Raw genomic sequence first — 26,701 nt, 5'->3', positions numbered from 1 at the left:
CTAGCCTGTGTGTTTGTGTGTGTGTGTGTGTGTGTGTGTGTGTGTGTGTGTGTGTGTGTGTGTGTGTGAGAGAGAGAGAGAGAGAGAGAGAGAGAGAGAGAGAGAGAGAGAGATTGAGAGAGAGAGAGTATCTACAAACACAACTGCTCCATCCTATCAGGATCTATTCTAGAGTGTGACTTTTCTTTGGTTCATCCTTCATGGAAGATTCAGAGAGTCACAGAGAGAGATCATTAACTCCTTTTCCATTTTTCCTACAGTTATGGCAGGTTTTACCTCTCAAAAATGACGGAGGGGTATCATGTGTTTTTGTTGCATTTAAGTGATCACATGATGGTCCAGGTGAAAATCATGGCCAATGAAGGCTGACGACTCTAGTTTCTTGGAGGGTGGAGGGTGGGTCCGCTCGGCATTTTAATCTGGAATTTACTGAAGGAGGTATCCAAGGTGCTGTAACTGCCTCTAGGGTGGGTTTCAGCACCATGGTTAGCTCCTCTGGAGCGTTTTTAGAGCCATTGTAAAGCCATTATTCTAGATAATGTTGAGAAACAGGATGGTCCAGGGACTTCTTAAAAATGTAGCTCTCCTGCTCACTGACTGCCTTTCCTGAGGTTCAGAATGGAGATTGTCGCCAACGACAACGATGTCCCAAGCTCTGTGACAGCTCTGGGAGGTTACACGTGCTTGAGAAAGGCCAGACCTTCTTGTACTACAAAATCCAGGATTCCCCCATCGCTGGCGGGTGACGGGAGATGTCGTCCAGCCGTTTCAGAGGGTACTCGTCCAAGGAGGTGGCGGTGTGCTAACCAGCTCATCTAAACTGGGTTTAATAAATAAATAAGACATTTAACAAATAAGAAAGACTGCTTCACTCTATAAATCATTTGTCTCTTCTTTCTTCCCTCAGTATTTCTGGCTGTTTGTCCTTTCGCGAGGGTTGGTTGGCATCGGAGAAGCCAGTTACTCCACCATCGCGCCCACCATCATCGGAGACCTCTTCACCAAAAACACCCGGACCCTCATGCTCTCTGTCTTCTATTTTGCCATCCCTCTGGGCAGGTACAGAACCACCCTGGGGGGGGGGGAGGGCTCTTGATCCCAAGGAGGTTGGCAGGTCTTTGGGTGTCCGAAGTCTCAAGTTCGAGTCTTTGGTTCAAGACCCAAGTCCTTATTAAAAACAAGCTCTTTTTCCCCCCAGGAAAAAAGGGAGAGGTGGGTGGGTTCTGAGTTGCCAGTAGAGTCTGAATCATTAAAAAGAAAAAAAACGAGTTGAGTCTAAGTCACCGGTATGACTTAAGTCCAACTTGACAGTGACTTCCGTGACTTGAGTCCTCATCATTCCTTGGTAGGTGGGTTTGTTGACTTCTTTGGTTGGACCTTTGATCGCACAATGTCCTGCATTCTAGAGCGCTTGGCTTGGCCTGCACAAATCAGGAACAGGATCTCACCCCAAACCAGGGGATCTAGAAGCTACACATCCCAATCTCTGGAGCTTGGAGGTCCATGCTTTTCCCAAGACCCCCTACAATAAAGAAACAAGATATTTAGGGGGGGAAAATCTCACTGCACCCTCTCCCTGTGATTCCAGTAGCCAACGTTTCAAAAGAATGAAATGGGGTGGAGGACAGCATAGAAAAACTGCCGCCCAATACCTGCTCTGCTTCCAAAGTGGATTTTCTTAACATCAGTTTAAAAAAAAAAAAACATTAACTAGCTGTTTTGGAGGTGGGCTGCTGTTTTTGTTTGTTTGTTCCCTCCCGGTTTTTATATTCTTGGGCCGCTGGGGGCCTTCTCTTTGGTTCTCAGCCCCCCCTCCCTTATAGGATGCCTTGGCTTGTTGTGTGGACTGGAGGAGTTCTCCTTGTCAACGGGCGTCTGACCCTGAATGAAACAAGGTTGGAAGGAAGGGTTGCCAGGCCGAGCCAGCCTCCGGATTCCAATCTGCAAAGCCATTTCCTGCAGAGAAGCCGGGCGCTGCTTGTTGATTTCCATGCAGTGCGGGAGGAACCGGTTTTTCCCATTAATGTTTTGGGTGGGAAAACATCTATGACCGGACGGAGAAGGCCATATCCTGGCTTTGGGACATCCAACCTTGGAGACAAAGGCTTGAAAGCTTTCCATTTGCCGCTTGCAGGGGGAAACGTCCCAGATTTCTAGCTTTCCTAAGTCTGATGAGCGAAGCTGGTGTTGAATAATTACTGGAAGCTGAACCATGGCCCTCGATGTGGGCTTTCCAGTCAGTGTTCATCTTTATACACCAGGTTGAATCATTCAAGCAAGAAAACAAACAAACAAAAAAAACATTATCATTAGCTCTAACTCTAAGCTGGTGGCTTGCGCTCTAAGAATATTGCAGGCATTATTCGTATAGCTGTAGGGGGTATAGTGGAAAATTAAAATATCAGGCACTTGTAACAAATAGTTGGCTGTCTGCCCCAATGAGAGCCCAAAAATATGGGCTGCTGGATTGATTTGTATCCACTAAGGGCAGGTCTTTTGTAAAGCTAATGGTTCTTAACTGTCTGTTCAAGACCAAGCCAACTTCCTATATTTTACTCCTACATTACTTTGCTGTACGAAAAGCAGCAGCACTATGACAAAGGGCAGGAGTGAGGGGGTAAAAAGTGCTGGATGGGGAACTCTGTTCTTTCTTTAGCTACAGGGTACTTGAATACATGTAATTTTCCTCTCAACAGGATTTGAATGGCTACCAGTAGACTACTAAATTGGTAGAAGTATGTAAATAGAATGGTAAATGCTCATGTTGCTTTAAATTGGATCAGTTAGCTGGTTCTGCGCATGATGGAATAAGTATAATCAGGACTTATCAGGAAATCAAGTGGACTAGGAACCTGAATAATTGAATGAAACAGTGATTTGTTTTCTTCTTTTTTTGGTTTATTTTGCTATACAATAAGACTCTTGTATTGGTTCCAAGCCCCCCTCCCCGCTGAAAAATGCAATTATAGCTAACACTATTACAACAGCAAACACTATACAGTGGTGCCTCTCTTAACAACATTAATTCATTCCAGCGAAATCGCTGTAGAGCGAAAACGTTGTAAAGCGAAATAAAAAAGCCCATTGAAACACATTGAAAACCGTTCAATGCGTTCCAATGGGCTGAAGAACTCACCGTCCAGCGAAGATCTTCCATAGGGGTGGCCATTTTCAGTGCCTGTAGAGCGAGGATTCCGTCCAAAAACACAGCGGGGAGCCATTTTGAGCACCCGGTGGCCATTTTGAAAACCCGACGATCAACTGTTTTGATCGTCGTAATGCGAAAAATCAGTTCACGAAGCAAGGAAAGCGAAAAAACCCCATTTAAAACATTGTTTTGTGATCGCAACTGCGATTGCAAAAACATCGTCATGAAGCGGATTCATCGTTATACAGGGTAATCGTTAAGCGGTGCACGACTGTACATAAAATGGTCTCTGTCTCCCTCGAGTGGCCAGGTCTGGTAATTTCATATTTAGAAATATATACTGTGGATAAGTGAATCAGCAGATACTGGTCCCATGGATAAGGGGGTCCTACTATATATAACAAAGACCATATGTACTATTTCACTGCTTTATTTTGTCTTTTTGTTTCCTTTTCTTTTCCAGTGGCTTAGGATACATCACCGGTTCAAGTGTGAAGCAAGTAGCTGGCGACTGGCACTGGGCTTTACGAGTGAGTAACACCCTCCTTCTCTGGTTAATAATCTCTCCAAAGGTCTCTGCCCTTCTGTGCCCGATTGAGGCTCAGTTCATCAATACTGCCGAGGTTGGCGGGAACAATGGGGGACCCTGCAGCAAAATGTTGCTGTGTCGAATCAGGAGGCCTTTGTCTGATTCCACATAGTCCGCTCTGGGTTTGAGTCTGAACTTTAAACAGAACTCTCCTTGGAGTTGAACCCTAACCCTCCCACCAAGAGGTTCAGCACTTTGGAGAGCTCCCGGGATATCCACACGTAAAATCTGGTGTAGATCCACCATCCACAAGAGATTGGGAGTCACCAGCCCTGACGGCTTGGAATGGCAGATACTCTCTGATGGTCACAGACGTCTGCCATCTGGTGACTGGAGATGGTATTGCAGGCAACTAACAGATGAAAATTAACAGAAATTAACTAATCCACTTTAAAAACTGGATTGTCCTGAGGTGCCCTCCTTAGGGCCACTGGCCATACTTGCTGAGAGATACAGAGACTTATAGACCAAAAAAATTTTTTTTTCATTCTCTGGCATGTAACCCAAGTTGTTTCGGCTTTTTCCACAATAAGTTACATATACAGGGTGTGCTTTCTATGCCCCTAGACCATCTCTGTGGTTCTCTTTTGAACTCATTCCAGTTTGTTGGTAAATCCTACTTAAATTATGTCTCTCGGAGCTGAAATCCAGTAATACAAAGACTAGGTAAAGAATTACCGTAAATCTATTTCAGAATTTAGGATGCTTCTCGTTTACGGTAAACTGTCGCCTGGCCAGTAAACCCAAGACAGTAACATTCCACCAATTCCGCTCTTCATAATTCCTTTTTCTCTTTTTAATTGCAATTTTCCTTTTTTTTTTTTTTGCAGCCCTGGGGTAGGTGGGGGGGACCCCTGGCTTGCCTGTTTTGGCCATTCGGCCTTCTGCTTCCTCCTGTCTGATCCCAAAGGGGATGCTGAAGAATGTATGGAGAAGAGGCTCGTGCCGTGTGTAGAGCAGGCAGAAGGATCTGGGGGGCTGGGGAGGAGAGAGGAAGAGCAGGAAATGAAACAGAGAAGCTGTTTCCTGACCTTTGGCCCCAACTTCCTCTCTTGGCAATGGAGAGACAACCTTCATAATCTTCTCATTGTTGGGTTTTTTCGGAGGGCAGGACACCTTTCTGAAGTATTTAGTATCGGAACTGTCGCATTCCAAGCCTGGAGTAAATATTTGATTTCAGGAGAGTTAAGCCTTGGCTGTACTTAAATCAGGAATTTTTTCTTTTTCCGGACGACAGCTCCCACCATGTTGGCTGGACGATTCTGGGAGCCGTCGTCTCCAAACATGCAGATCCGTCAAAACTCTTGTTATTTGTGCTTTTAAGTGCCGCAAAGTCCTTTGCATAGATTCGCACCACACCCACCGCCTTGCACAACTGATAGGTGAATTGTGTTCTTCATCTTATAGTCAGGGGTGCAAGGTGGACTGAGGCTCAGCAGGGGCAACCTGCCTGTACATGTAGTGAGTGCATGGCAGGGGTAAGATTCGAACCAGGCCGCTATCTGATTTGTTGTGCAGTCCCTTTAACCACCGTACGACACCAGTTCCCATACCGTGAACAAATTATAATTAACTGTCAACCCTGTTCATTGTGGGGTTTTTAATTGTTAATTTCTTAGTAGTGTTTTGTAGCTGTTTTCTTTTGTTTGAAAATTAATAAAACCTTTTAAAAATTAATAAATTCACAAATAGAGTACTTAGGACATCATCGAGTACACCCTGCATTATACTAATTTTTATGTTCAGCTTGTGTGGGATTTTAAACCTTTAATTCATTCATTTTTTTTTCATAAGGGAGTGTTGAAACGTTCTCTGAAATAGTATATCTCACTTTACTAGCTTGTAATTGGCTTTTCCCTCTCCCTTCCTATTTTCTAATACAAGGGTTCTCTCTTCGGCTCAAATGATAGAAAAATGGATCCAAACAGCTGTCTTGGTTAGTGGGTTGGTCAGTTTTGAATTTTTTTCCCATCTGGTGACTCTGATTCCGTGTAGTGGGGCAGTTCATCCGCACCCCATTTGACCCAGAACTTCGTAGGTGTTGTCCAAGGTCCTGAACCCGAGCCCTCAAAATAGATTCAGCACCACGGAGACCTCCTTTTAAAGTCACACTCTACTCTGGAGCAGATCTACTGCTGTCATGAAATGCAAATGGCTTCTCTCCCCCAGGGCAAGACTCTGCCATCTCATGGGCAGTCATAAATCTGGATGGAGGCACCATGCAGCGTTAACATTTCGTCTCTTTCCCTCTCCTTCCTTCCCCAGGTTTCGCCCCTTTTAGGCATGATCACTGGGACGCTCATCTTAATTTTTGTTCCGGCGGCAAAGAGAGGCAACGCCGAACAGCTGGGGGCGCAGCTGAAAGCTCGGACCTCGTGGCTGAGAGACATGAAGGCCTTGATCAGAAAGTAAGAGATGAGGCACAGTTGATTTCCCCAGCGGACAGCTTTGAACGCCATGTAGCAAAGATAGTCCAAAGGGAGGAAAATAAGTCTTAAAAGGAGCCTCTACTTTCTCACCTGTTGCTTTGCACACGAGTGGGCCCATTGGAATCAATGAAAATTATGGGGGAGTTGACTCAGCAAATCCGCACTGATTCAATGTGTCTCATGCCATTGACTAAGCATCAGTATTTCAGATCCTGGGAAATTGCATTCATGGATTACAAAACCCAGAATCCCCAGCCATAACTTTCCCAACCGAACTCATTGTCTCCAACCACTCCCCTGTGTCCCATGCAGAGAGGGGAAGTTTCTTTTTGGACTACAGCTCCCATTCTCCCCAGGTGGGAGATTCTGGGAGTTGTAGTCCCTCCTCTCTCTCTCAAAAAAGTAGTTTTCTCATGATCTGTCTCCTTTTCCCCAACTCTGTGCTCGTTGCAGAGACACCTATGCGGTTTACAAGATTTTGGGGCCTGTTTTTTTATGGAGGTATGATGCTCATCGGTGGTCCCGTGGCACCAATGTGGACTGCACAGCATAAATTTATGCCACAGAAGTGATACCATCTGTCCGTCAAACTCTTTCAGCTTATTTATATATCCTAGTCTTTAGACTTTGTAGTTTACAGTCCTCCAGAATCTGGGAGTTATAGGGGGTTTTTGGGGGGGAGGGGACACACCAGTATTTGAGTGGAACTACAATTCCCAGTATGATCAAACGACACCTCCCAGCCTTCTTTGGAAAACCTCAAGAGGTCGAGCTGACGTCATGTTTGTAGGGTGGGTCTGTTCCCCTCCCTCTTTCCCATGCTCCCCACCCACCCTCATACATTCAGGATGACTCCTTTTATTTCCTCACTTGCGACCTCTTTCTCTCCCTCCAGCCGCAGCTACGTTTTCTCCTCTCTGGCTACCTCAGCCGTCTCCTTTGCCACGGGAGCTCTGGGCATGTGGATCCCCCTCTACCTCCACCGGGCGCAGGTGGTGCAGAAAACAGCCGAAACCTGCACGGCGCAACCCTGTGGGACCAAGGACAGGTGAGGCTTAGTGCTGGCTTTGTCGTTCATTTGGAAATCTCAGTTCCAAGGGTGAGGAGATTCTCCAGCTCAGGGGCTGGATTCCTTACAGTGGTGCCCCGCATGACGACAATAATTGTCCCATTGGAATCGCTGTTTAGCAAAAACATCATCTAGCGAAAACCGTTTCCCCATTGGAATGCATCGAAACCCGTTTAATGTGTTCCAATGGGGAAAAATCCTTGTAGTTCTGCGAAGATTGCCCATAGGGAAGCCATTTTACGAAGCGCCGATCAGCTGTTAAAATGGCTGCCCTGTGAAGCATCGGTCCCGAAAATACCCGATTGCAAAGCGCCGATCAGTGGCAAAATTTTCATCTTGCGGAAATTGGTTTGCGAAGCAGGGACCCAAACATCATCCAGCGGAAATCGCCCATTGGAATCACTGTTTTGCGAATCGCTATAGTGGTCGCAAAACCTCATCATTCGTCGTTTTGCGAGGTCGTCGTCTGGCGAGGTACCACTGTATTTGGGGACGGGCTCAAGGCCTCCCATTCCAGAAATAACTGGGGTGAAGGAGTTGCATCAAAGGCAAAATAGGATCAGGGGTGTAATTATTTTCTTACTCTTACCTAGCTGCCAGTTGGGCAGGAAACTAATCAGTTGGACGTGAGCCGTATTCATCCCGTAGACCAGAGGTTCCTTCTTCCTGTCCCGTTCAATCAAGTGTTGCTCACTCTCCTTAACTTCTTAAAAGTTTTTTTTTGGGGGGTGGGCTTGCAAAAGAAAGCAGGGCTTGCGTGTCAGAGCTTCCTAGAGGGCCTCTGAAGAGTAACCTTGTTATGTGTGCCTGGTTTCAGATGTCTAAGGTTCTGGGGGTCTGGATTTGGAACAAAGATAGCTACAAGTCAAACATAAAATGGATATAAACATGATGTGAATGTGATTATCTTTCTTTCTTTTTTTTTTTTTGCTGGGAACCCACCTAAGGCTTCAAGTTCTCGGAAGAACATAATGGCATCTCTTGACTGTTATTTTGCTTCTCCAAGTGAAGTCAGCTCACAGAATTTCAAGTAGCTGTTTGATAGAAAGCACTTCTAATTTTTCAGTACCTCCTTGGCTGGGTTGACATTTTTACCCGGCCGTCTAGGTGCCTGGGTGGTTGTTGATTTTAACAACACACTGAGGTTTGAGTGCTTATCTAATCTAAAGGCAGACAAGTGGGGGGTATATTTTACACATCTCAACAAAAGGTGTTTCTTCCAATACTTGTGCCTAATCTATTTTAAAAATGAGAGAAACGAGCATTTCCTTGGAAGACAGTTCTCCTAGAATCAGCACTGGTTGAGTTTTGCAGAATTTCCCTTACCACGGGGCTCTCATCACCTCTCTCTCTCCTTTTTTCTTCTGGCTAATCCATCCCCTTCTTGTCTCTTGCTTTTCCAGCTTTGCATCTAATAATGCAAGTGCCTCCCACCCCCGGTAAGGGAGACATGCCTTTATTTTTGTTTTGAATTCTTCCCTGTCCTTAGCTTGATCTTCGGGGCCATCACCTGTTTCACCGGATTCCTGGGCGTGATCACCGGGGCCGGAGCGACCAAGTGGTGCCGGTTGAAAACGCAGCGGGCGGATCCGCTGGTGTGCGCCGTCGGGATGCTGGGCTCCGCCATCTTCACCTGCCTCATCTTCGTGGCGGCCAAGAGCAGCATTGTGGGCGCTTATGTAGGTATTAGATCTGGAAAGGGATGAACGGTTCTCGCATCGGTCGGTCGGTCACTCTCTGTCCGTCTGCCCACCTGTCTCTCAGTTCATCTGTGCAGTGTTGGTTCTGGATTTGGGGAGGGGAGAACTTGGCCAGGTTCATCACCACCATCATCACACTATTCAATATTTGTATGGTGCTTTTCTTAGCTTAAACATTTGTATGTTGCTTTTCTTAGCTTAAATATTTGTATATTGCTTTTCTTAGCTTAAACATTTGTATGTTGCTTTTCTTAGCTTAAATATTTGTATGTTGCTTTTCTTAGCTTAAATATTTGTATGTTGCTTTTCTTAGCTTAAATATTTGTATGTTGCTTTTCTTAGCAGCCCAACCTTTATAACTGGAACATTTTACAAGTACCTGTCTAACACGGTGATTCCCAACCTTGCGTCACCCAAGTATTCCTGGACTACAATGCCCAGAAACCCTGGCCCAACACGGACGGTGGTGAAGGCTTCTGGGAATTGCAGTGCAACAACCCCTGGATGACCCAAAGGCAAGGGATCTAACCTGATCTAACCAAATGTTCAAGTTTCTTCCAAAAGAAAATCCTATTGGAACTATCAGGTGGACCGTAAAATCCATCACCCTCTGTTCAGTAGCATCGTAATAAGAATAGTGCTTGGAAAAGTTACTTTTGCGGACAACGCACCCCACAAGATTCACCCAGCCTGTGTGGGCAGTTGGATTCTGAGGACTGCCAGCCTCAAAAGTTGTATTTCCAATTAGTATTTGCAGCAAATTCCTAATTTATGAGCCCTTCTAAAGCTTGTGTGAGTCAACCCTACATGTGTCTTGTGTTTCAATGGCAGGTCTGCATTTTTATTGGGGAAACTCTTCTGTTTTCCAACTGGGCCATCACCGCTGATATCCTTATGGTAAGTGTGCTCGTACTTAAGTGTGCTTGCTTGTATTCCACCCCATAGTGCTCAAACCACTCTCTGAGAGGCTTACAATATGATGATGCAGACTACACGTCTCTCCCAGAGAGTTGGGTACTCAGTTTACCAACCTTGGAAGGACAAAATGCTGAGCTAACCTGCTTCTGCCTATTATATAGATGGGCCTGTCCACACTAACATATAGAAATGGTATATGGATCGCTGACGGCACAGTTTGCATTTTTAAAAAAGACCTTGTCTGCAAGTGTTGCCACTTGGAAGGATCCATCTTCCCCCTTTAAGAGTGGCCACACACCTTTCTGGCCCAGGCACAGGGCATGCATTCTTTTTTGGCATGTTCGTTATTTAGTGGGGAAGCTAACAGCCGTCATGGCTGTCAATCCGAGAGAGAAAGTGGAGGGAAAACAAGGGAATGGAAGCAGGGAGGAAGGAAGAGATAAAATGAAAGAGCACTGACAGAGGGAGACAGGAACGGCATAAAATAACTCACTTCCCCTGATCCTCTGCAGACGATCAGGGGAAGCACTTAATTCACAGTTGACCAGGCAACAAGGGGACGTTTGCTGTTTGGATGGGAGAATCACTCCAAATGGCACCTTACTCCTCCCCACCTGGATCTCAACAGACCCTTTGTAGCCGGATCCACCCCACACCCCAAACTGCCAGTCTAGACAGGCCCATCTTCCCTTTCAGTTCTTCCTACAGTCATTTGGGGCCGACAATCCAGCTGCGGATTTTGGAACTTGTAGTCACCCCCCCCCCAGGAAAAGAACTTGTCCAAGCTCTGATGCAGAATTCTTTTGTGCCACAAAAGCACAGGGCTTAAGAGCTGCCTTCCGGCCATCCTATAAATAGCCTGGCTTGGGTTTTGTGGCGGGAAGAGGCCATGAGTGGCAAAACCCCAGGCTTTCCTCCTGGTCTCTACTTTAAGGAGGTGGAGGTTTGCCTTCTCAGCTCTTCCTTATCCTTCCGGAGCGGTGGGTGTGGTGCCGCTGAGCACCTAGCAACCAACTAGCGATCCCACACTCTTCCTTAGAAACGGGCCGGCTTGGCTCACTTTGGCCATCTTTGGCAGGATGATTTGAGCCGGCTCTTGCGGCGTGACTTTTGGGTCTGGCTCTGTGGTTGGGCTAAAAATGTCGTCTAGGGTCGGCGTCCTATTCAAAAGTGGACGAGTGTGCATGTTTTCCTGCTGGGCTCTCCCACACCGACCATCCTGTGGCATTTCATGGAGGACTCAAATCAAACACGCTCCGCTGTGTACACAACCTTGTGGGTTCGCCGTCTCTGGCCGACCAAAGTTTGGCGCGCTCCGGAGGCCATTTCGTGTTGCAGTCCCGGCTACCATTTTGTTTCCCTGCCAATTCATTGTCGGCGGCGCTGGGGGAAGCTTCTTTTGTGGACTACAAAACCCAGAATCCCCTAACTTGTCTGACACACACACACAAAAACAAACCCTCAGCTTCTACTGTCAGAAAGAGGCAGGCAATGAACCCAAGAAGCTTGGTTAACGACCTCATGCTTCACAGAGCTTGGGCAAATTACAAAACCCAGGGAGACCCAATCCTCTTTCAGACGTGAAGCTCCGTGGGTCATCTGGAGCCATCTGCCTAACCCTAACCCTAACCCACCTCACAGGGGTGTTCTTTTGCAGTAAAATTGGAGAGGAATTCACTGTAAACACCACCTTGAGCTCTTAGGATCTATGCCGTGAATGAATATACCTGCAGCTTTGACAGCCAGTGTCAAAATGCATTGCAAGTTTATACCTGCAGAAGAGAAATCACATATGTCTTGGCACCAAAGGGTTGATTAATGGGATGCTGGACATATTTTGGGCATGCGCACCCAGGAACACAGTTAGCACCTCATTGGTGAGTGGCTATGAGCCACCCAGATGTATGTGATTTCCCTTATCTAGGTGGAAACCGGCAGTAGAATTTTGGCCTGATTGTATGAAAAGTAGTATTCAGCTGCTAAAAATGGATTCCTCGTTAATTAGGCCGGCTTTTTAGAAGCAGATGGAAATATCTTAGCTCACTCATCCTCTTCAGCTGGTTCACTAGCACTCATTATTGAGATTCCAATAATTGCCCAATAAAGATAGGAAAAGAAGTCCCTCAAATGCATGTTGGAGTAAAGCTTAGAAAGCAATCGGATGGTTCAGTTTATTGAAAGCGGTGGCTCTCTTTTTAATCGCTTATGCCTTCCTCTTCCTTCTCTTCTGCCTCTCCAGTATGTAGTTATTCCGACACGACGCGCGACGGCTGTAGCTTTGCAGAGCTTCACGTCACATCTCCTGGGAGATGCCGGGAGCCCGTATCTCATTGGCTTTGTAAGTGACCGCGATGGGGCGCCCGGGCCAGGGAGGCGGTGCGGGATTGGGGCCCTTAGCCTTCTTCACTACGTGCACAAATATGCAAAGACTTCGATTTCCGTACACAAGTTTCCGCAGACTAAACGACAGGCGTGCATTTTTGCTATAATTTGTGCAGAAACGCTGTACATCTCAGCATAGAACGTAGGTGGTAGGTTGGCCGAGTGTCCTACTTTGTATTTTTTAAAAAAATAATTGTGGCGTGATCCGTGATAAATCACCAACATTCTTGAGCAGGGATGGAATCCAGAATGGCTTGCAGACTCTACTTTTGATCTGAGGTTCCCTCCCTGGTCTTATCCTCAAGGGACATTGTCTGGGCCATTAGAGGAATTCCTGAGGAGGTCCCTGGACATGTTGGCTGGAGGCTAAACAATGGGAAACCCCCGGGAACAATGCAGGAAAAGAGCCAGTTTCTCCTTCAGGCTTGTTAAGACTTGTTTTTCCTGTGAAAGCCAAAACGCTCGCACATATCTCAGGCGGGGAAGCAATCTGTTCTCCTTGACATCTTGAATAAACTCTGCCCGACTACAACTCCATCACCCGGAAATGTAACAGCCTCTCGTCCCCCGAACAACCTTGTTTCCCTCTCCTCATCTCTGTTTCCTCCCTCTAGATCTCAGACGTGATACGCCAGAGCACAAAGGAGTCAGCGCTCTGGGAATTCCTCAGCTTGGGCTATGCGCTTATGCTGTGTCCGTTCGTGGTAGTCCTGGGGGGCATGTTTTTCCTGGCAACGGCTCTTTTCTTCCTCAGCGACCGGGCTAAAGCAGAGCAGCAGTGAGTATTTATTTTTTTAAATGTATTTGAAATACGTTCATCCTGTCTTTCTCCTGCAAAGGATCCAGTACTAGCGTGCAAAGCAAGGAAGTACATGTGTTTATTTCAAGTGCTTACACACTGCTTTTTAGCCAAAAAAATACCCCAGCACTGGCATGTGAGAGGAATATCACAGCTTCTGCCCTCATGTCTAGCATTCAAATCTCTGAGTCCTTCCAGGTAAACATTTGCTCTCCTAAAAGGACCCCATTCTGCACTGATATTGTTGTTATCTGTCCCTTCGTCCACACAGCATTCTGTGGCAGAGTTTTGAATTTTTGGTTCAGTTCCTCTAGCTGTGCAGCGGAAGTGCAGGGATTCACAAAGCAGAAAAGTTTCGATTTCCCCAGACTGGTCCACCCCTTTTCTTTCATTAACTGACACTTATAGTCTCAGTAACTCTCTTTGAGACATAAATAAGAAGAAAGAATAAAAGGCATCATTACTTACGGTTGTCAGCAGATCAAGCAGCAAACAGACAAACAGGACTGCTTTCAGCAACAAACCTCAACAGACTCACTGATTCCGGCTGACTCAGGAGAACGAAAGAGACACGGAGCAAAGAGGCGGGGCTCTCTTTGGATTCAGAGGCAGGGAAGGAATGATTGGTTACTGCTGGATAGATTGACAGTCGCCCCAGCCCAGAAAGGTCCCACCCAGGCAAACCTACTAAAGGCAGCATGCGAGGTTGCCAAAACTCCCAACACATTCCTCCTATCTCACTTTGTACAGTGTTTTTTCTCTGTGTCTTTCCACTCCTTTTTGTTCGTTTTGAGAGGACTGTGTCTTTTTAGCGAGGCTTTGTGCTGGGGCGAAGTTTAGGGCTACGTCCCCTCCCATTTGCCGTTGATTTCCACCCCGAGAAGCCTCCCTGCCAGAAGCTTTCGGTTAGCACTTTCACGAAAGAAAGATGCCAGCAGAGAAAAGGGATTTCTTAAATATTTCCTAAAGAGAAAGCAGATTTCTTAAAGAAAAGTGGATTTTTAAAAGCACAGTTTGGATGCCAATCCCGGCACGCTCTGCCTCCGGAAGAGCTGTGGGTCGTGATGCACAAAGAGGAAAAGACCGGGAGGAAGGAGAAGAGGCGAGAGAGGGGGGTGGCTTGTTATAAAGCAGGCCTGTGAGTCTATCAGAGGGGGTCATACCGGAGCACAGAATCCTCTCTCAAGCTGCCGTTTTTCCCAGAGCTTGGAAAAAGTTCCTTTTCTGGACTACAAGGCTCAGCCTCTTGCCAGCCCGAGGGCTCCAGAAATCAAGGTAACTTTTTCCAAGCTCTGATTCTATCCGAGGTTTTGATAACGGTTGGCTCAAAAGGAATTAAAAAAAAAAACAGACCAATGTGGGCTACCTGTTTTTCAGTACGGATCTGGACCACCTCGCCATTGGTAACTCCACTTATTCAGAAGACGCTGTCACACAGTAACCACGAGAGATTTCTGAGGGTTAGTTTGTCTTTCTTTTTTTTTCCCCCGTTCTTTTTTTTTTCTCTTTAAACTTTTTTCTTTGCTTTGCTAAAGGACGGGAAACCTACCATATCTATATATATTTCTCAAACCAAAAGAAAACACAGAGAAAGCTGATTTCTTCCCATCAGGAAGAGCAAGTTTCAGCACTGCCCAAGGGTACATATTTTATTTATTTTATTTTATATTTTTGTGGGAGGCCCTTCCAAAAACATGTGGTTCCTGAGGCGTATTTGTGGTGGTGCTTTGACGTTATGCGATGGATTTTTTTTTAAGTGGGTTTCTGAAACCCCTGTGTTTATCTTAACGTTATTATGGATAGAGACCCATCCTCCACCACAATCTTCCTGTCTCTGGCTGACGAGTTACAAAACTTAATTGGGCAGTAACGTGGTTCACCTTTTTCCTCCCAACCTCGGTTGACACAAGTCAGTTTTCTTCCCTCCACCAAAAACTGCCTGACATGAACTTTACAAGAGAAAACTTAATGCTGTGAGAAAGTCTATAGGGTCCTGCTAGATAGCTCAGTGGCTTAGAGGTTGCGAGTTCGAGTTCCTGACAAGGGCTGGACTCAATGACCCATAGGATCCCTTCCAGCCCTGAGATTATTATTCTAAAATTATTATTATTATGGAACTGTTTTGCAATCCTCTTTTGCTCAGAATCTCACTCCCCTTTCCAACCTCCCATTCGGGATTCTGATAACTTCAGTGGGTGTCCCCTCTGTGCTTGACCGCCATGAGGACTAGTGACCTTGCCACTTTGTTTTTGAAAGGGGAGCCGAGACTCTAAAGGAGGTGGAAATTAGGATTTGGTCCCCATGTTGTGACCAGCTGGGAAATATCCATCCATCCTGCTCAAGTTGAAAGGAGCCGTTGGCGATCAACTAGGGTGGGGCAACATTGGGTAGCATGTGGATCGCCTTCCCCCTTTTTCGGCATTCCTTAGATTGCCCTGAACCACTTCCATTGGGGGGGGGGGAAGTCAGCCCAAAACGAGAATTCTCTGCTTTATTTTGCCATTCTTCCACTTCACCTGTTCTTCTCCTTTTTCCTCTGACCTTTCTCTGAACCATACAGGAAGTTCTCGCTCATTTTTTTTAACTATAAAGCCATTGACAATAAAACATACCCATTTTTCTCGAAACATGCATCGCTAACAGATCCACAGAACTTGGGAGTGCAACTTTTTTTTTTAATCGCCAGCTTCCATCATCCCCACAGCCAGTGTCATCTCTGGCCACCGATCAGCTTTCCGAGATATCCTGGGCTTTGTTGCCAGAGCTCGGAAATGCTACCCATCGGGAAAACAGCTCCTAGAATCCTCTCGCCTGCATGTTCATGATGACTGAGCTGGTTGGGGGGGATTATGGGACGTGTAGTGCAAAAATAAATAAATCCCAAGCTCTCTCACTATAGTCTTAAAAAAAAAAAAGAACTTTGCCAAATTGTGTGTTTGCATGCTAATTTTTTTCTTGAGACACCTCGTGGGAGTTGATTCTACATCCTTCCCTTATTTTTCCTTTGTTTCTTCGGAATTTTCTGAAATATTTGTGTCTATATGGTGGGTTTCCTCCATGCCAGCCGAGGACTGCAGATGGATCTGCATGTTGGCTGGAGCTTGCTCCGAAGGAATGCACGGTTGCAAGGCTTCGATGATTTCCAAATAAGCAAACGGCATTGATGTTGGTGATGATGATAGATAAGCTTGGCTACAAGACCATGCAATTAAGTGCAGTACATTCTTGATAGCAAGAAGAGGTGTCTGTGCTCTTAAGCTATAAAAAGAGAAGATGAGAATTGGCTGAAAAGCATGGTGCTTGCGGAAGTTATTTATTTTTTTCAGAACCCCCCATGTAGAATCGGGCTTTGGGCGTCTGTATTTGAGAATCCAAACTGCATAAGTCGCAGACGTGATTACCAGCTGCCTGTATTGATGCCTCTGGAATTGGGAATTCGTCTGTTCTGTGGATTTCTGGACTCTTTTCCCGGCAGCGTCGGGCACAGAAACAATGTCTATGTTTATTGCTTGGCCCCAAAGGTTCTCAAATATCAGACCAAATTATGCCAGCAGATAAAATCTCTGGCACATGTCCTTGGTTTGTTTTTCTGCATGCCTCTGTGTGTGCTTGATTCTGAACTCAATATGGGAGGCTGACCTTGTTTCCCCCCCCCCCCCCCCCCGCTTTGTTGTCGTTTCGTGCCATCAAATCGCCTCCGACTTATTTTAGGAGCACAGAAAGTGTAGCATATCAATCCATTGAGCCCTGCGTGAGCCACTCCGCTTGACAGCATCTCTCAGACAGTAAAAGAGAGAAAGAAAGAGAGAGATCGTAGCTCGGTGATGTGGCACCAGGAAAGAGAGAACATACTCCTAGACTGAAATCCACAAGGTCCGCCACCCAAAAACATAGATCAGGAGGCAGATTTTGGGGTCTGGGCTGTGGAGACTGTATGAAGAGACAGGGGCTGGAAAAGCACCAGCCATGAGCGAGAGGGGGTTACCGTTTTGCCCCTAGTTGTTTTTGTACTTTTGGAAACCTCAGAACTCTCTAGAGCCTGAAAAAAAAAATCTTCTCTTGCTGTTTTTGTTGCAGAGTTTTGAATTTCTGGTAAAATTCCTTTGCTACACAGTAAAAGCACAGAGACTCACAAAGGAGAATAGCTACAAGTCCACCCAGATAGTCCGCCCCTTTCTCATTAGCTGGCACCTAAGGTCCAAACCACTCACTCGGAAACATTGGTAGGAGAAAGAATAAAAACCGTTTCGTTACTCACAGTTGTGAACAGATCAACAGCAGTGAATGCAACAGATGGAACAGAGTGAAGGAGAAGCTCTCAGCAGAGAGGCGGTTCTCTCTTTGAATTCAGAAGCAGGAAGAAATGATTGGTTAGTGTTGGATAGATTGACAGTCACTTAGCCCAGAAAGCTCCTTCCAAGCCACACCTTGCATTGACAGCATGCGAGGTTGTGAAAACTCCAACAGATCTGGCATAGCCAGAGTCTTGTGTGCTTAGTCTATGGAATATCATAAATAAATTTATCCTGACTGGAAGAACAATTGTGCCTTTCTGCCTTCAACCGGCTGAAAGCATAGGATAGTGGGACGTATGCAGGGTCTCTGCATCGAGATCAGATGAAGGAGTAAAAGATATATATGGTGATCTTGGGCCGTTTAGCCTCCATCTCCATTTAGATGCTTTAATGAGAGGCCGTGAACAGTTTCCCCTTTGAAATTTAGTTGGCTGGAAAGAAGCCTATTGATTTTCTTTACAAGAGCGGCTTTTATCCCCCCCCCCCCCCGAGAGGTTTCTGGGAGAGAAGAGGATGAGAGGGGAGAGCTGAGTTTCTCCTCCCTTAAAATCTGCAGAGAGGTTCAAGCAACTCTTATTAAAAAACAGTGAGAAAACGTAAAAGCTGGCCAGACGTTTTGGAGAAATGGCCAAAGAAAGCCTTCCGTCGTCAGCAGCGGTCTGCTGCGGCTGATGACATCATTAGCCTTAGGTTACCTGGAAGTTATATTCCATAGAAGGAGCTTTTCAATGATCCGTGTGCTCCGGAGGCTGCAGCATCATTTAACGTTTTGAAGGCATCTGATCCATTCCTTAGTTTTTCCTTTCGGGTAACCACAGCTCCGATTTGTCCAATGCAGCCCAATTCCCTTACGAGCAAAGAAGAGCCGCCTGTCACAGCACATCACATAATCTGTGAATTAATGGAATTTTTTTTTTACCTGGGGCATCAGCCTTTTTTCCCTTCCCCCACCCCACCCCACGGTCAGCTTTTCATTTTCAGAGCAGCCGCCTGCGAAGGATTAATCAATGAGGGCTACTCAATTAATGCAAAGAGGGATGAGTCTGACGGGGAGATTTTCACTCCCTTGTTTGGTGCTCAACCTTTTATTTGTGTTTTTATTTCTGTTCACTAATAGATCATACTCCCTCTCCTTCGTGGCAGGGAGCGATTACCAGATTATCTGCCAATATTGTTGTTTGGTTTTATGTCATGCTGGGACGTCGTCATTTCTGAAGTGCTGCTCCTGACCTTAAAATAGACTACTGGGAGCAGAGTCTTGCCCGGAAAAAGCAGAATACAAATAAATCGGACCATGATTCTCAGAATATTACCTGCGGCACACACTCATGGACTACAAGCTACTTTGTGAGGGCTTATGCCAAAGAGAACTGATTAGACTTTGAAATTTATTTATTATTTAATTTATATACTGCCTCCATTAGTGCCAAAGCACTATTCATGGTGGTTTCGTAAACATTTAAAATAGAACCACAGCAAAACACGAAACATTTAAATATCCTAACAATAATAAAACAAAGTCTTTTTAAGGAGTCCCTAGGCTCATTATTGTTTTTTATGCGATCGTGCCTGTGTGTGTGTTTTCAGAACAGCTCTGAGCAATGTCAGAAATGAAGTTACATAAGCCAAAGCAACAATATTTACAGATAATTCACTAAGACTTGCAATTATGATTGAACTAGGCTAAACATGTCACGGAAATAAATGTGCATTAAGATGTAAACAATCCAGCCATGATCCACAGCAGGTCTTAAACTCTAAAAGAGAGAAAGCTTAGGTAGATTTCCAGATTCCTTTGCCTTTATTTTTATTACTGGCATTTTTGAACGGCTTCTTCTTCTCTTCCTGGGAAATGTATCGTTCGACTGTATTTTTCCAGAGCGAAGCTCATGATCCGATGACGATCCAATTTCCACTTCATTTCCATATGTCTGAATTCTCATTTTATTTTTAGCAGAGCTGTTTGCTTTGTTTTTTTTTTTCCATTTTGTTTTGGGTCGTTTAAGTTCCCTTTTGACATTCTTCAATGCTCCCCCTCAACAACTTCACCGGCAGCTTTGCAGGAATGCAAATATCTCAGGATGACCTGCATATGCTTATCTTCTACTGATTTCCTCACCTCGATAGCCTGCTTTTCCTCCACTGAACGGAAGGCACTGGAAATCGCTGTCGTCTTCTCCATTTTTATCTTCACTGCACCCCTGCGAGATAGCTCAGGCTCAGACGCTGTGACTGGCTCGGGGTCACCCGATGAGTTTCATGGCTATGCAGAGATTTGAACCCAGATCTCCCAGATTCTAATCCTTTCTCCACGCTCGCTCTGTCTTTTCTCACCCAGAATCTTGGGGAGGAGAAAACCATTAACAGGGTAACTGCAGGAGAAATGAAGCCAGGAAGGAGTGCTAGATAGCTCAGTGGTTTATGTCTCTGACCTACGAAGCCAGAGGTTGGGGGTTCGATTCTCCACTCTGCTTCCTTGAAAGGGATTATTAGACTCCATGATGCATGAGGTCCCTTCCTGCAGTTCTAAGATTTAGCTGCTGGATAGCTCAGTTGGTCTAAGCATCTGGTTGAGAGTTTGATTCCCCGCTGGGCCTCCTTAACAGGAGCCGGGCTTGACGATCTACTTTGCAGCTCTTAAGTTACCAGTAGAGGAGGCTTATAAGTAGAAGCGTGCCCTGAAGTTGAGTGGCATTTCTTACGCCTCTTGCAAATCCTAAATTACAGAAGCTCCATGTGGATTGCAAAAGGGCTTTTAGCCCGTGGCGCGAAGGCAAAAAGCTAAGAACTTCTGAGAACAGCCAGTTGGGTCTGTGTGGGACCCCGGAGAGGCATTTTCTTTTTGCTGCGTGCACATTTTTCACTAGAGAAAGCATCCATCAAAAAGGGAAGCCGGCTTCCTCGAATTCCAAAACCCTATTTTTTCCCCCTCCTGTTACTGAAAAAGGAGAAAAACAAGAGTATTAAAGCTCCTTCCTTGTTTTTCAGGAAATAGCAGGAAGCCTGTCGCCATCACCTCCCACTCCTCCTTTCCAGCGGCAAAAACAACTGTAATCTCGAGAAAATGGACATGCTTTAGATAGCCGGGTTAGAAAACAAAGAAGTCTCTAGAGTATCAAGGCAGGGGATTTTGCATGAAGTAGCTGCAATCTTTTGGACCATCCCCGATTGATTTCAATGAAGCACAGATCCCTTTTTTTGGGGGGGGGGGGATCACCATTCCTTTAATTGCTAAGAGTGTGGTGGGAGCTTTGAGGAATTACAGCCAAAAAGGGCCAGAAAAAAGGAAAGCATAGCTGGATAGCTCAGTGTTTTAGGTCTCTGGTGGTGGATCCCAAGTTTGGGGGTTTGAGTCCCTCCTTGATAGGAGCTGGACTCTATGATCCATCAGGTCCCTTCCAGTTCTGCAAATTCTAAGATGATGATGACTGCTGTTGTTTTCAAAGTCTGTAACCAAAGTTCCACGAATGGACTGCATAAAAGGAGCAACGCCGGGCCACGACTTACATAAACCCCATTGATTCCAATGGTTGACTCTCGTTGGAATTACCCATTGATTCCAAACTTTGTTTTGCCCATTGAGTCCAGCTTGAAACTGCTGTTTTCTTTCCTCTGATGCTTTCCGCTGATGTTTTGTTTACAGCAGCCTTAACCAGCCCGCGATGCTATTTCTCTACGTTTCTTTTTTTAAACCTTATTTTGTTTCATCTGTCACGCAGCGTGGGCATTTAAAAGCGAGAGAAAAGGAAAACGGCAATATCCTATTTTCTAAAAGACATCAAGCTGCTCTTAAACTCAGAGGTGCCCTGAATTGAAGACACGATTGCCCTTCTTGCTGGGTTTGGCCAGGATGAGAATTATGGAAGTTGTAGTCCACTGCCTCTTGAGGATGGTGGGAGTGGGAGGAAGCCTGGCATTTAAAGGTGTCTGTCACCCTAAGGACCCTAAGCTACCTGCACATAACAAAATAATTTCTCTTTCTAAAAAGAGAGCATCTCAGAACTTCTGTCCTTTCTGACAATTAGCAGCATAGCTATCTTAAATGTCGTGGTCGGCTGGCTACAGGTGGCTCCTTTTACAGCCAAGGTGGGAAAGACAGCGCTTAGAAGCCTTATTTAACTTATATGCCGCCCACACTACCCAAAGGTCTCTGGGTGGCTTGCTCATTTTTCCAATCCTGATGGCGAGGAAGAATCTTTATTCCTACAAGCCTTCTCAAGCTGTGGTTCCTCTTTTAAAGATGGCTTGTGGGGCGTCCCAGACAGAGTTTTTGGAACCTGGAATTCATCTTCTGGCATCATTTCGGTTGGGGGCAGCTTATAGTGGTTTCCAGGCTAGGAACCTGGACCCCCAAATCCTCCTGGCACCTCCCTCTCCATTTGATTCCATCTGTCCTTTTTGGTTTTTCCCCCCATTTTCTTCCCCAAACTAATCGACAAACTGACCAGACATGTTCTGAGTTCCAGTCTCGACTGAGGCCGCTGGCATGTGAAACGGTGCGTGCTGTCAGTGGCTCTGGGTGTGAGTGCGTGGATGGGTGCTTGGGCTCCTATTCGGACCTTGATGGCTCTGCCTCTCCTCCTTCTACAGGGTCAATCAACTCATGATGCCTCCAGCCTCTGTGAAAGTCTAAGGAGGTGAGTCACCCCTACACTGAGAAATAAGCAAACGCAATTTCCAATTCTTTGGCTTGATTCACTGGCAGACGGGAGCACGAAGGATGTGCGCCGATTGGCCTGATGTCTCCACCCTTCTTCTCCGACCTGCTAATTGATCAGCTTCAAATTTTGTTAGCTAGCTTGTCATCATCCTGAATTCCTGCCTAAACTATTGGACAGAGTTGTTGGAAGGATAAAAGGAAGAGAAGGTGATTTACATACAGTGCCTTGAGTTATTATTGTTATAATACTACGCTCAGAGTGGCCAGCCAGAATGCTCCGTGACTTCAAGAAAGTAAAAAAAAGGACTTCTACACCAGTTGTCTGCCCAAGAACCTTACAGCGATAGTTATCTAGACATCCGCTGTCTTTGGATCTTGTGTTTTAGTTTGTTTTTGTCAGAGACAAACTCCGAATCCATTGCAAATGGACTTAATCAGGCCACCAACAGCCCTTGTAATAAACAGCCATTGTGTGGTTTCCAGTAAGAAATAGCCCTCCGTCCACCACACTTTAAAGGCCCAATTCAGTCGCTCGTAAAGACCTGCGCGAGGCTTTTGAGTAGAGAAGGGCATCTATTTTCCGATCCTGCTGTCTGTAGCCTGTTGGATTCCGGTCACGTTCTCTTTAATGGTCCGAGCCGGTACAAAGGATGGGAAAAACAGACCCAGCTCTTTCTGTCCGCCTCTCCCTCCCTCTCTGAAGGCTCGTGTCGTCCTTCCCCTGCGCTAACAGCTCCTCTTTTGTTTCTTTCCCCGCACAGCTGTCCCCATCTCGGGCCATGAAGAAGACCTTTTGTGGACACTGGCTTCCCCGAAACGCCCAAACGAGCACTTATAATCGGAGAATTCTCCCCCGGTTCCACTCTCTCTGCGCTCAAAGCAAAGTAGGAGGGAGGAGCTAGGTGACCATCCTCGGACCGGTCAGGATGTCTCCAGACCAAGATGGAGGTCTGCTCTTGTAGGTTGTCCTCACGCTCCTGATCTAGAAGGACCCTTCGGAGTGGGTGCTACTTCTTCCCTACTTCTCCTGGCAGAAATCAACTGGACAATTGTGCATTGAAGTTCACTTCCGGTGAAGAAAATCCTCACTTTGGCCCATCAGCCAGGTGCCCGCTCCTGATTTGACTCACTGCTGCTTTTGGTGATGGTCTCATCTCCGGCCAGATGCCTTGTCCCGGCCAGACAAGCGAACCTTGCAGCTTCTAGTTGCCCAACCTAGATGCATTTATTATTATTTAAATCGCCCCGTGGTTTCTTCGCCTTTGTTTTTCTGCAGAAGGGCGAGGAAGCTGGCCTAGATGGATGGCGTACGTTTTTTATAATTTAAGGGTGTTGTTTGCACTAGCTGGAGCTACCTCAGACCCACCGTCAGGTTTGCTCTCGGACCGGCGCGACTCGGGCGCTTTCATTTTCCATAAGGAATTCTGGGAATTCCAAGTTATCTGGAGAGGGAGGGGTAGGGAAAAAAAGGCCGCTCAAAATGAAGATTCAGACTGCTCTCGTGTGACATTTACCCACCCGTGGGTGTCATCCAGGACAGAGAAGTGGTTGGCAAGAGGTTTTTTTCAAAGGTGGCCCCCTCCATGCGAAGGAATTTTGAACAGCACTCTTTTTTTCACGTCCATGCGAAGCAGAGAAGATGGGCTTTATATTCAGTTCTCATGCAACTGTTCTGCTACTGCTATAGACGTTGGTGGCCGCCATTTTGAAAAGAAGGGTGTCCATTCCCTTTGGAGGATGCAAAAGGGGGAACTCTGTCCACTCGGTCTGGATCTCCTCTAACATCACGTCTCCGGTCTCTGTGGTGTGTGAGAGAGAGAGACAGAGACAGAGAGAGAAGCTTTCCAAAAGAACTGTTGGGCCAACCAACTCTGGTGCTTTTTCGTTGCATCGAACGGCATCGCTGATGTTTTCCGCCCAGATGTAGCCAGACGGTCTCCCTCCACTCACGCCCGCCAGATTCCTGTTGGGTGTCCCCCAGAGCAGCTAATTGGCGATGTGGCGGGGCACCCGTTGGGTTGTACAATTGGACCTGTGGACCTGTTGGGGCCGCAGATCTTACGTGAATGCCAGAAGGATTCTGGCCACTTAGTGGCAGAATCCACATGGAACCAAGATGTCTGTGGTCAGGGCTCTGAAGCATTCACACCTGACCAGCAGATAATTGGGATTCTCTTCCCAATTAGACCCCTTGGTCAGTAGGATCTGCATCATTGTGGGCTCACCCTTCAATAAGGGACTCAGGTAGGGCTGCTGGACAGATTTTAGTCCCCAAACGGCAGGTACAGGTTAAAAAAAATTCCCCCTTCCAAATCTTTTCCCCAATACATTTGATTTTTTTTTTAAATCCCCTTATATGCAGGTTAAGCTTCCTAGGGCCTCTGCTGGACCACAGCTGCTCATCAGGACCATGGCTGAGGTCAAAAACTGACAATCCCAGTCCATGGTGCCCCCCTGGTGATGCGATAAAGCCCTATTAAGGCCCACCTCCCTCTCTTCGTTAACCAACAAGGGCGGCGGGCTTGGCTTTCATAGGGACAGTGAACCTTCGTCCCGACTTCACAGGAGATTTTCGAAGTGCATAACCCTGCTGTCTAAAACGGGCTCCGTGGTCTGCCCTTTAAATTTCAGGCAGAAACCCGGACTGGATCCACTGCTCCTCTGAAACTGGATTCGCCACCACCGTTGGTCCTAGTTCGAGGGGCAGCTGGAGGAAAAAAAAAAACATTAAGGAGCACAAGGCAAAGCTACCTGCATATGATGGCAAGGAGTCCCCCAGAGAGAAGGGGAAGCTCACAGGTCTCCTTCAGAGCCGGATCAGGCCCTTCAGTGGTGAGATCAGACTTACCTGGTAGAAAGAAGGCATCTTAGTTTCTTTTTCCAACATCCCCTGAGTGGGCAGCCTTAGAAATGCAAAACCAGCCAAGGATTCTGCTTAGTTTTGCATTTGTTAAACCCCCACCCCCACCCCACCCACTGTTTGGTGTGAGAATGTAGGAATGGGTAAGCTTTGGAGGGGACACAAGACTCTGTTGCAAAGAATGTCGAAGAAGCGGCAAAATCTGAGCAGCACTCGAAAATAATTTCAGATATACAGGAGGAGGTTGAAAAGGGTCTTTCTGGCTTCAGCTGAAAAGAACCAGAGGAAAGTTTGTATTTTCATCATTGAGATGAACCAAGATCATCTCTAAGCGTAAAGCTCAGAGAGATAATAGGGAGGCCACCCTACCACACCTTTGACCCAGCCCTGATTATCATTGGGATCTGGTAAAAGCTCTGTACGTACTTTTTTCTTCTTTTTAAATAAAGAAACCCTTCAACAATCACATTTGATGACAGGGGAGGGGAGAGCGGTGTACATGTTTTCTTGTTATACAAGGCAGGACTCAAAAAAGTCGTTTTCTGATTTTCTTTCAGAAGCAAAGAACAAAAAAAAGACATCAAAAGGCTATTTTATTTTTTAAAGAGCGATAAAATTGATTATGGCTCTCAGAGTATAAGAAAAGAAGGTCAAATTATATATATAAATATATATAAGTATATATATATATATATACATACATTGTTATGTAAATTAAGAAATAAAAAGTATTTAAACACTTATTTGTTTGCTGGTTGTTCTTAGCTTTTCAATCACACCCCTGCTATGTACTTTGTTGTGGGAATTTCTACTCCACGGGAAGTACAGTGGTGCCTCGCTAGACGATGATAATCCGTTCCACTGAAATCATTGTTTAGCGAAATCATTGTCTAGCGAAAAGCACTTCCCCATTGGAATGCATTGAAACCTGTTTAATGTGTTCCAATGGGGAAGAATCGTCGTTGTCTAGCGAAGATCGGCCATAGGAAAGCTGCTTTGCGAACCACCGATCAGCTGTTTAAATAGTTGTCTTGCGAAGCTTAGGTCCCGAAAACACCTGTTTTGTGAGCGTGAAGGGAGCTGTCAAAATCGTTGTCTAGCAAAAATCGGTTTGCAAAGCAGGGACCAAACATTGTCCAGCGAAATTCCCCCATAGGAATCACTGTATTGCGAATCGCTATAGCGATTGCAAAAAGCCAATGTCTAGTGAAAAAACTGTCATGCGGGGTAACTGTCTAGCGAGGCACCACTGTAATTTGAAAGAGATGATTGCTTCACAATGTAACTTGTTAAGTTTTCCTTTCCAGGGGTAGTTAAAGCAGATCCCACCAAGGCAAGATTAGAATCCTAGAATCATGGAGTTGGAAGGGGCCTCAAAGGTCATCAAGTCCAACCCTCCGCTCAAGGCAGGGATCCAAGTCAAAGCAGATCAGACATAGAGGGTGGTCCAGTTGTCTCTTGAATGCCTGAAACATTAGAGAGCTCACCTCCTCCTGAGGTCATGGGTTCCATTGTCGTACTGCTCTAACAGTTAAGACGTTTTTCCTGATATTCAACTGAAATCTGGCTTCCCGGAGTTTGAGCCCGTGATGATGTGTCTTGCACTCTGGGCAGATGGAGAACGGATCCTGCCCCTCCTCTGCAAGACTTTCAGTTCTTTGCAAAGGGCTCTCCTATCTCTCCTTCTCCTTGCTTGGAAGAAACTCACCACATCTCGATCTTTGGCGATGCAAGTCCTGCTTCCATTGGCCAAGATTACATCCCACACATTTTTGACCAGTTTTAAAGAACAACACAGGCTGAAATCCTGTGGCGCCACTCAGTGTGCCTAACAGTGGTGAGATCATCAGCC

General features: G+C 46.0%; 1 protein-coding gene across 1 annotated transcript in view; it reads left to right on the top strand.

Moving 5' to 3' along the window:
* The window catches only part of LOC110089234 (SPNS lysolipid transporter 2, sphingosine-1-phosphate), an 87,237-nt gene extending 61,645 nt beyond the window's left edge, over positions 1-25,592 (top strand). The window contains exons 4-14 of the mRNA XM_078378913.1: positions 908-1,059; positions 3,612-3,678; positions 6,003-6,145; positions 7,062-7,214; positions 8,725-8,914; positions 9,767-9,832; positions 12,093-12,191; positions 12,850-13,013; positions 14,412-14,494; positions 21,920-21,966; positions 22,751-25,592. Coding sequence (XP_078235039.1) covers positions 908-1,059; positions 3,612-3,678; positions 6,003-6,145; positions 7,062-7,214; positions 8,725-8,914; positions 9,767-9,832; positions 12,093-12,191; positions 12,850-13,013; positions 14,412-14,475 — 1,098 coding nt within the window. The 3' untranslated portion in view covers positions 14,476-14,494; positions 21,920-21,966; positions 22,751-25,592. The remainder of the gene's footprint in view (positions 1-907; positions 1,060-3,611; positions 3,679-6,002; positions 6,146-7,061; positions 7,215-8,724; positions 8,915-9,766; positions 9,833-12,092; positions 12,192-12,849; positions 13,014-14,411; positions 14,495-21,919; positions 21,967-22,750) is intronic.
* The last annotated feature ends 1,109 nt before the right edge of the window (positions 25,593-26,701 follow it).

Source organism: Pogona vitticeps, chromosome 7, assembly GCF_051106095.1.
Source record: "Pogona vitticeps strain Pit_001003342236 chromosome 7, PviZW2.1, whole genome shotgun sequence".
Lineage (NCBI taxonomy): Eukaryota > Metazoa > Chordata > Lepidosauria > Squamata > Agamidae > Pogona > Pogona vitticeps.
The sequence above is the reverse complement of the archived record's forward strand: the minus strand, read 5'-3'. Positions and strand labels throughout refer to the sequence as shown.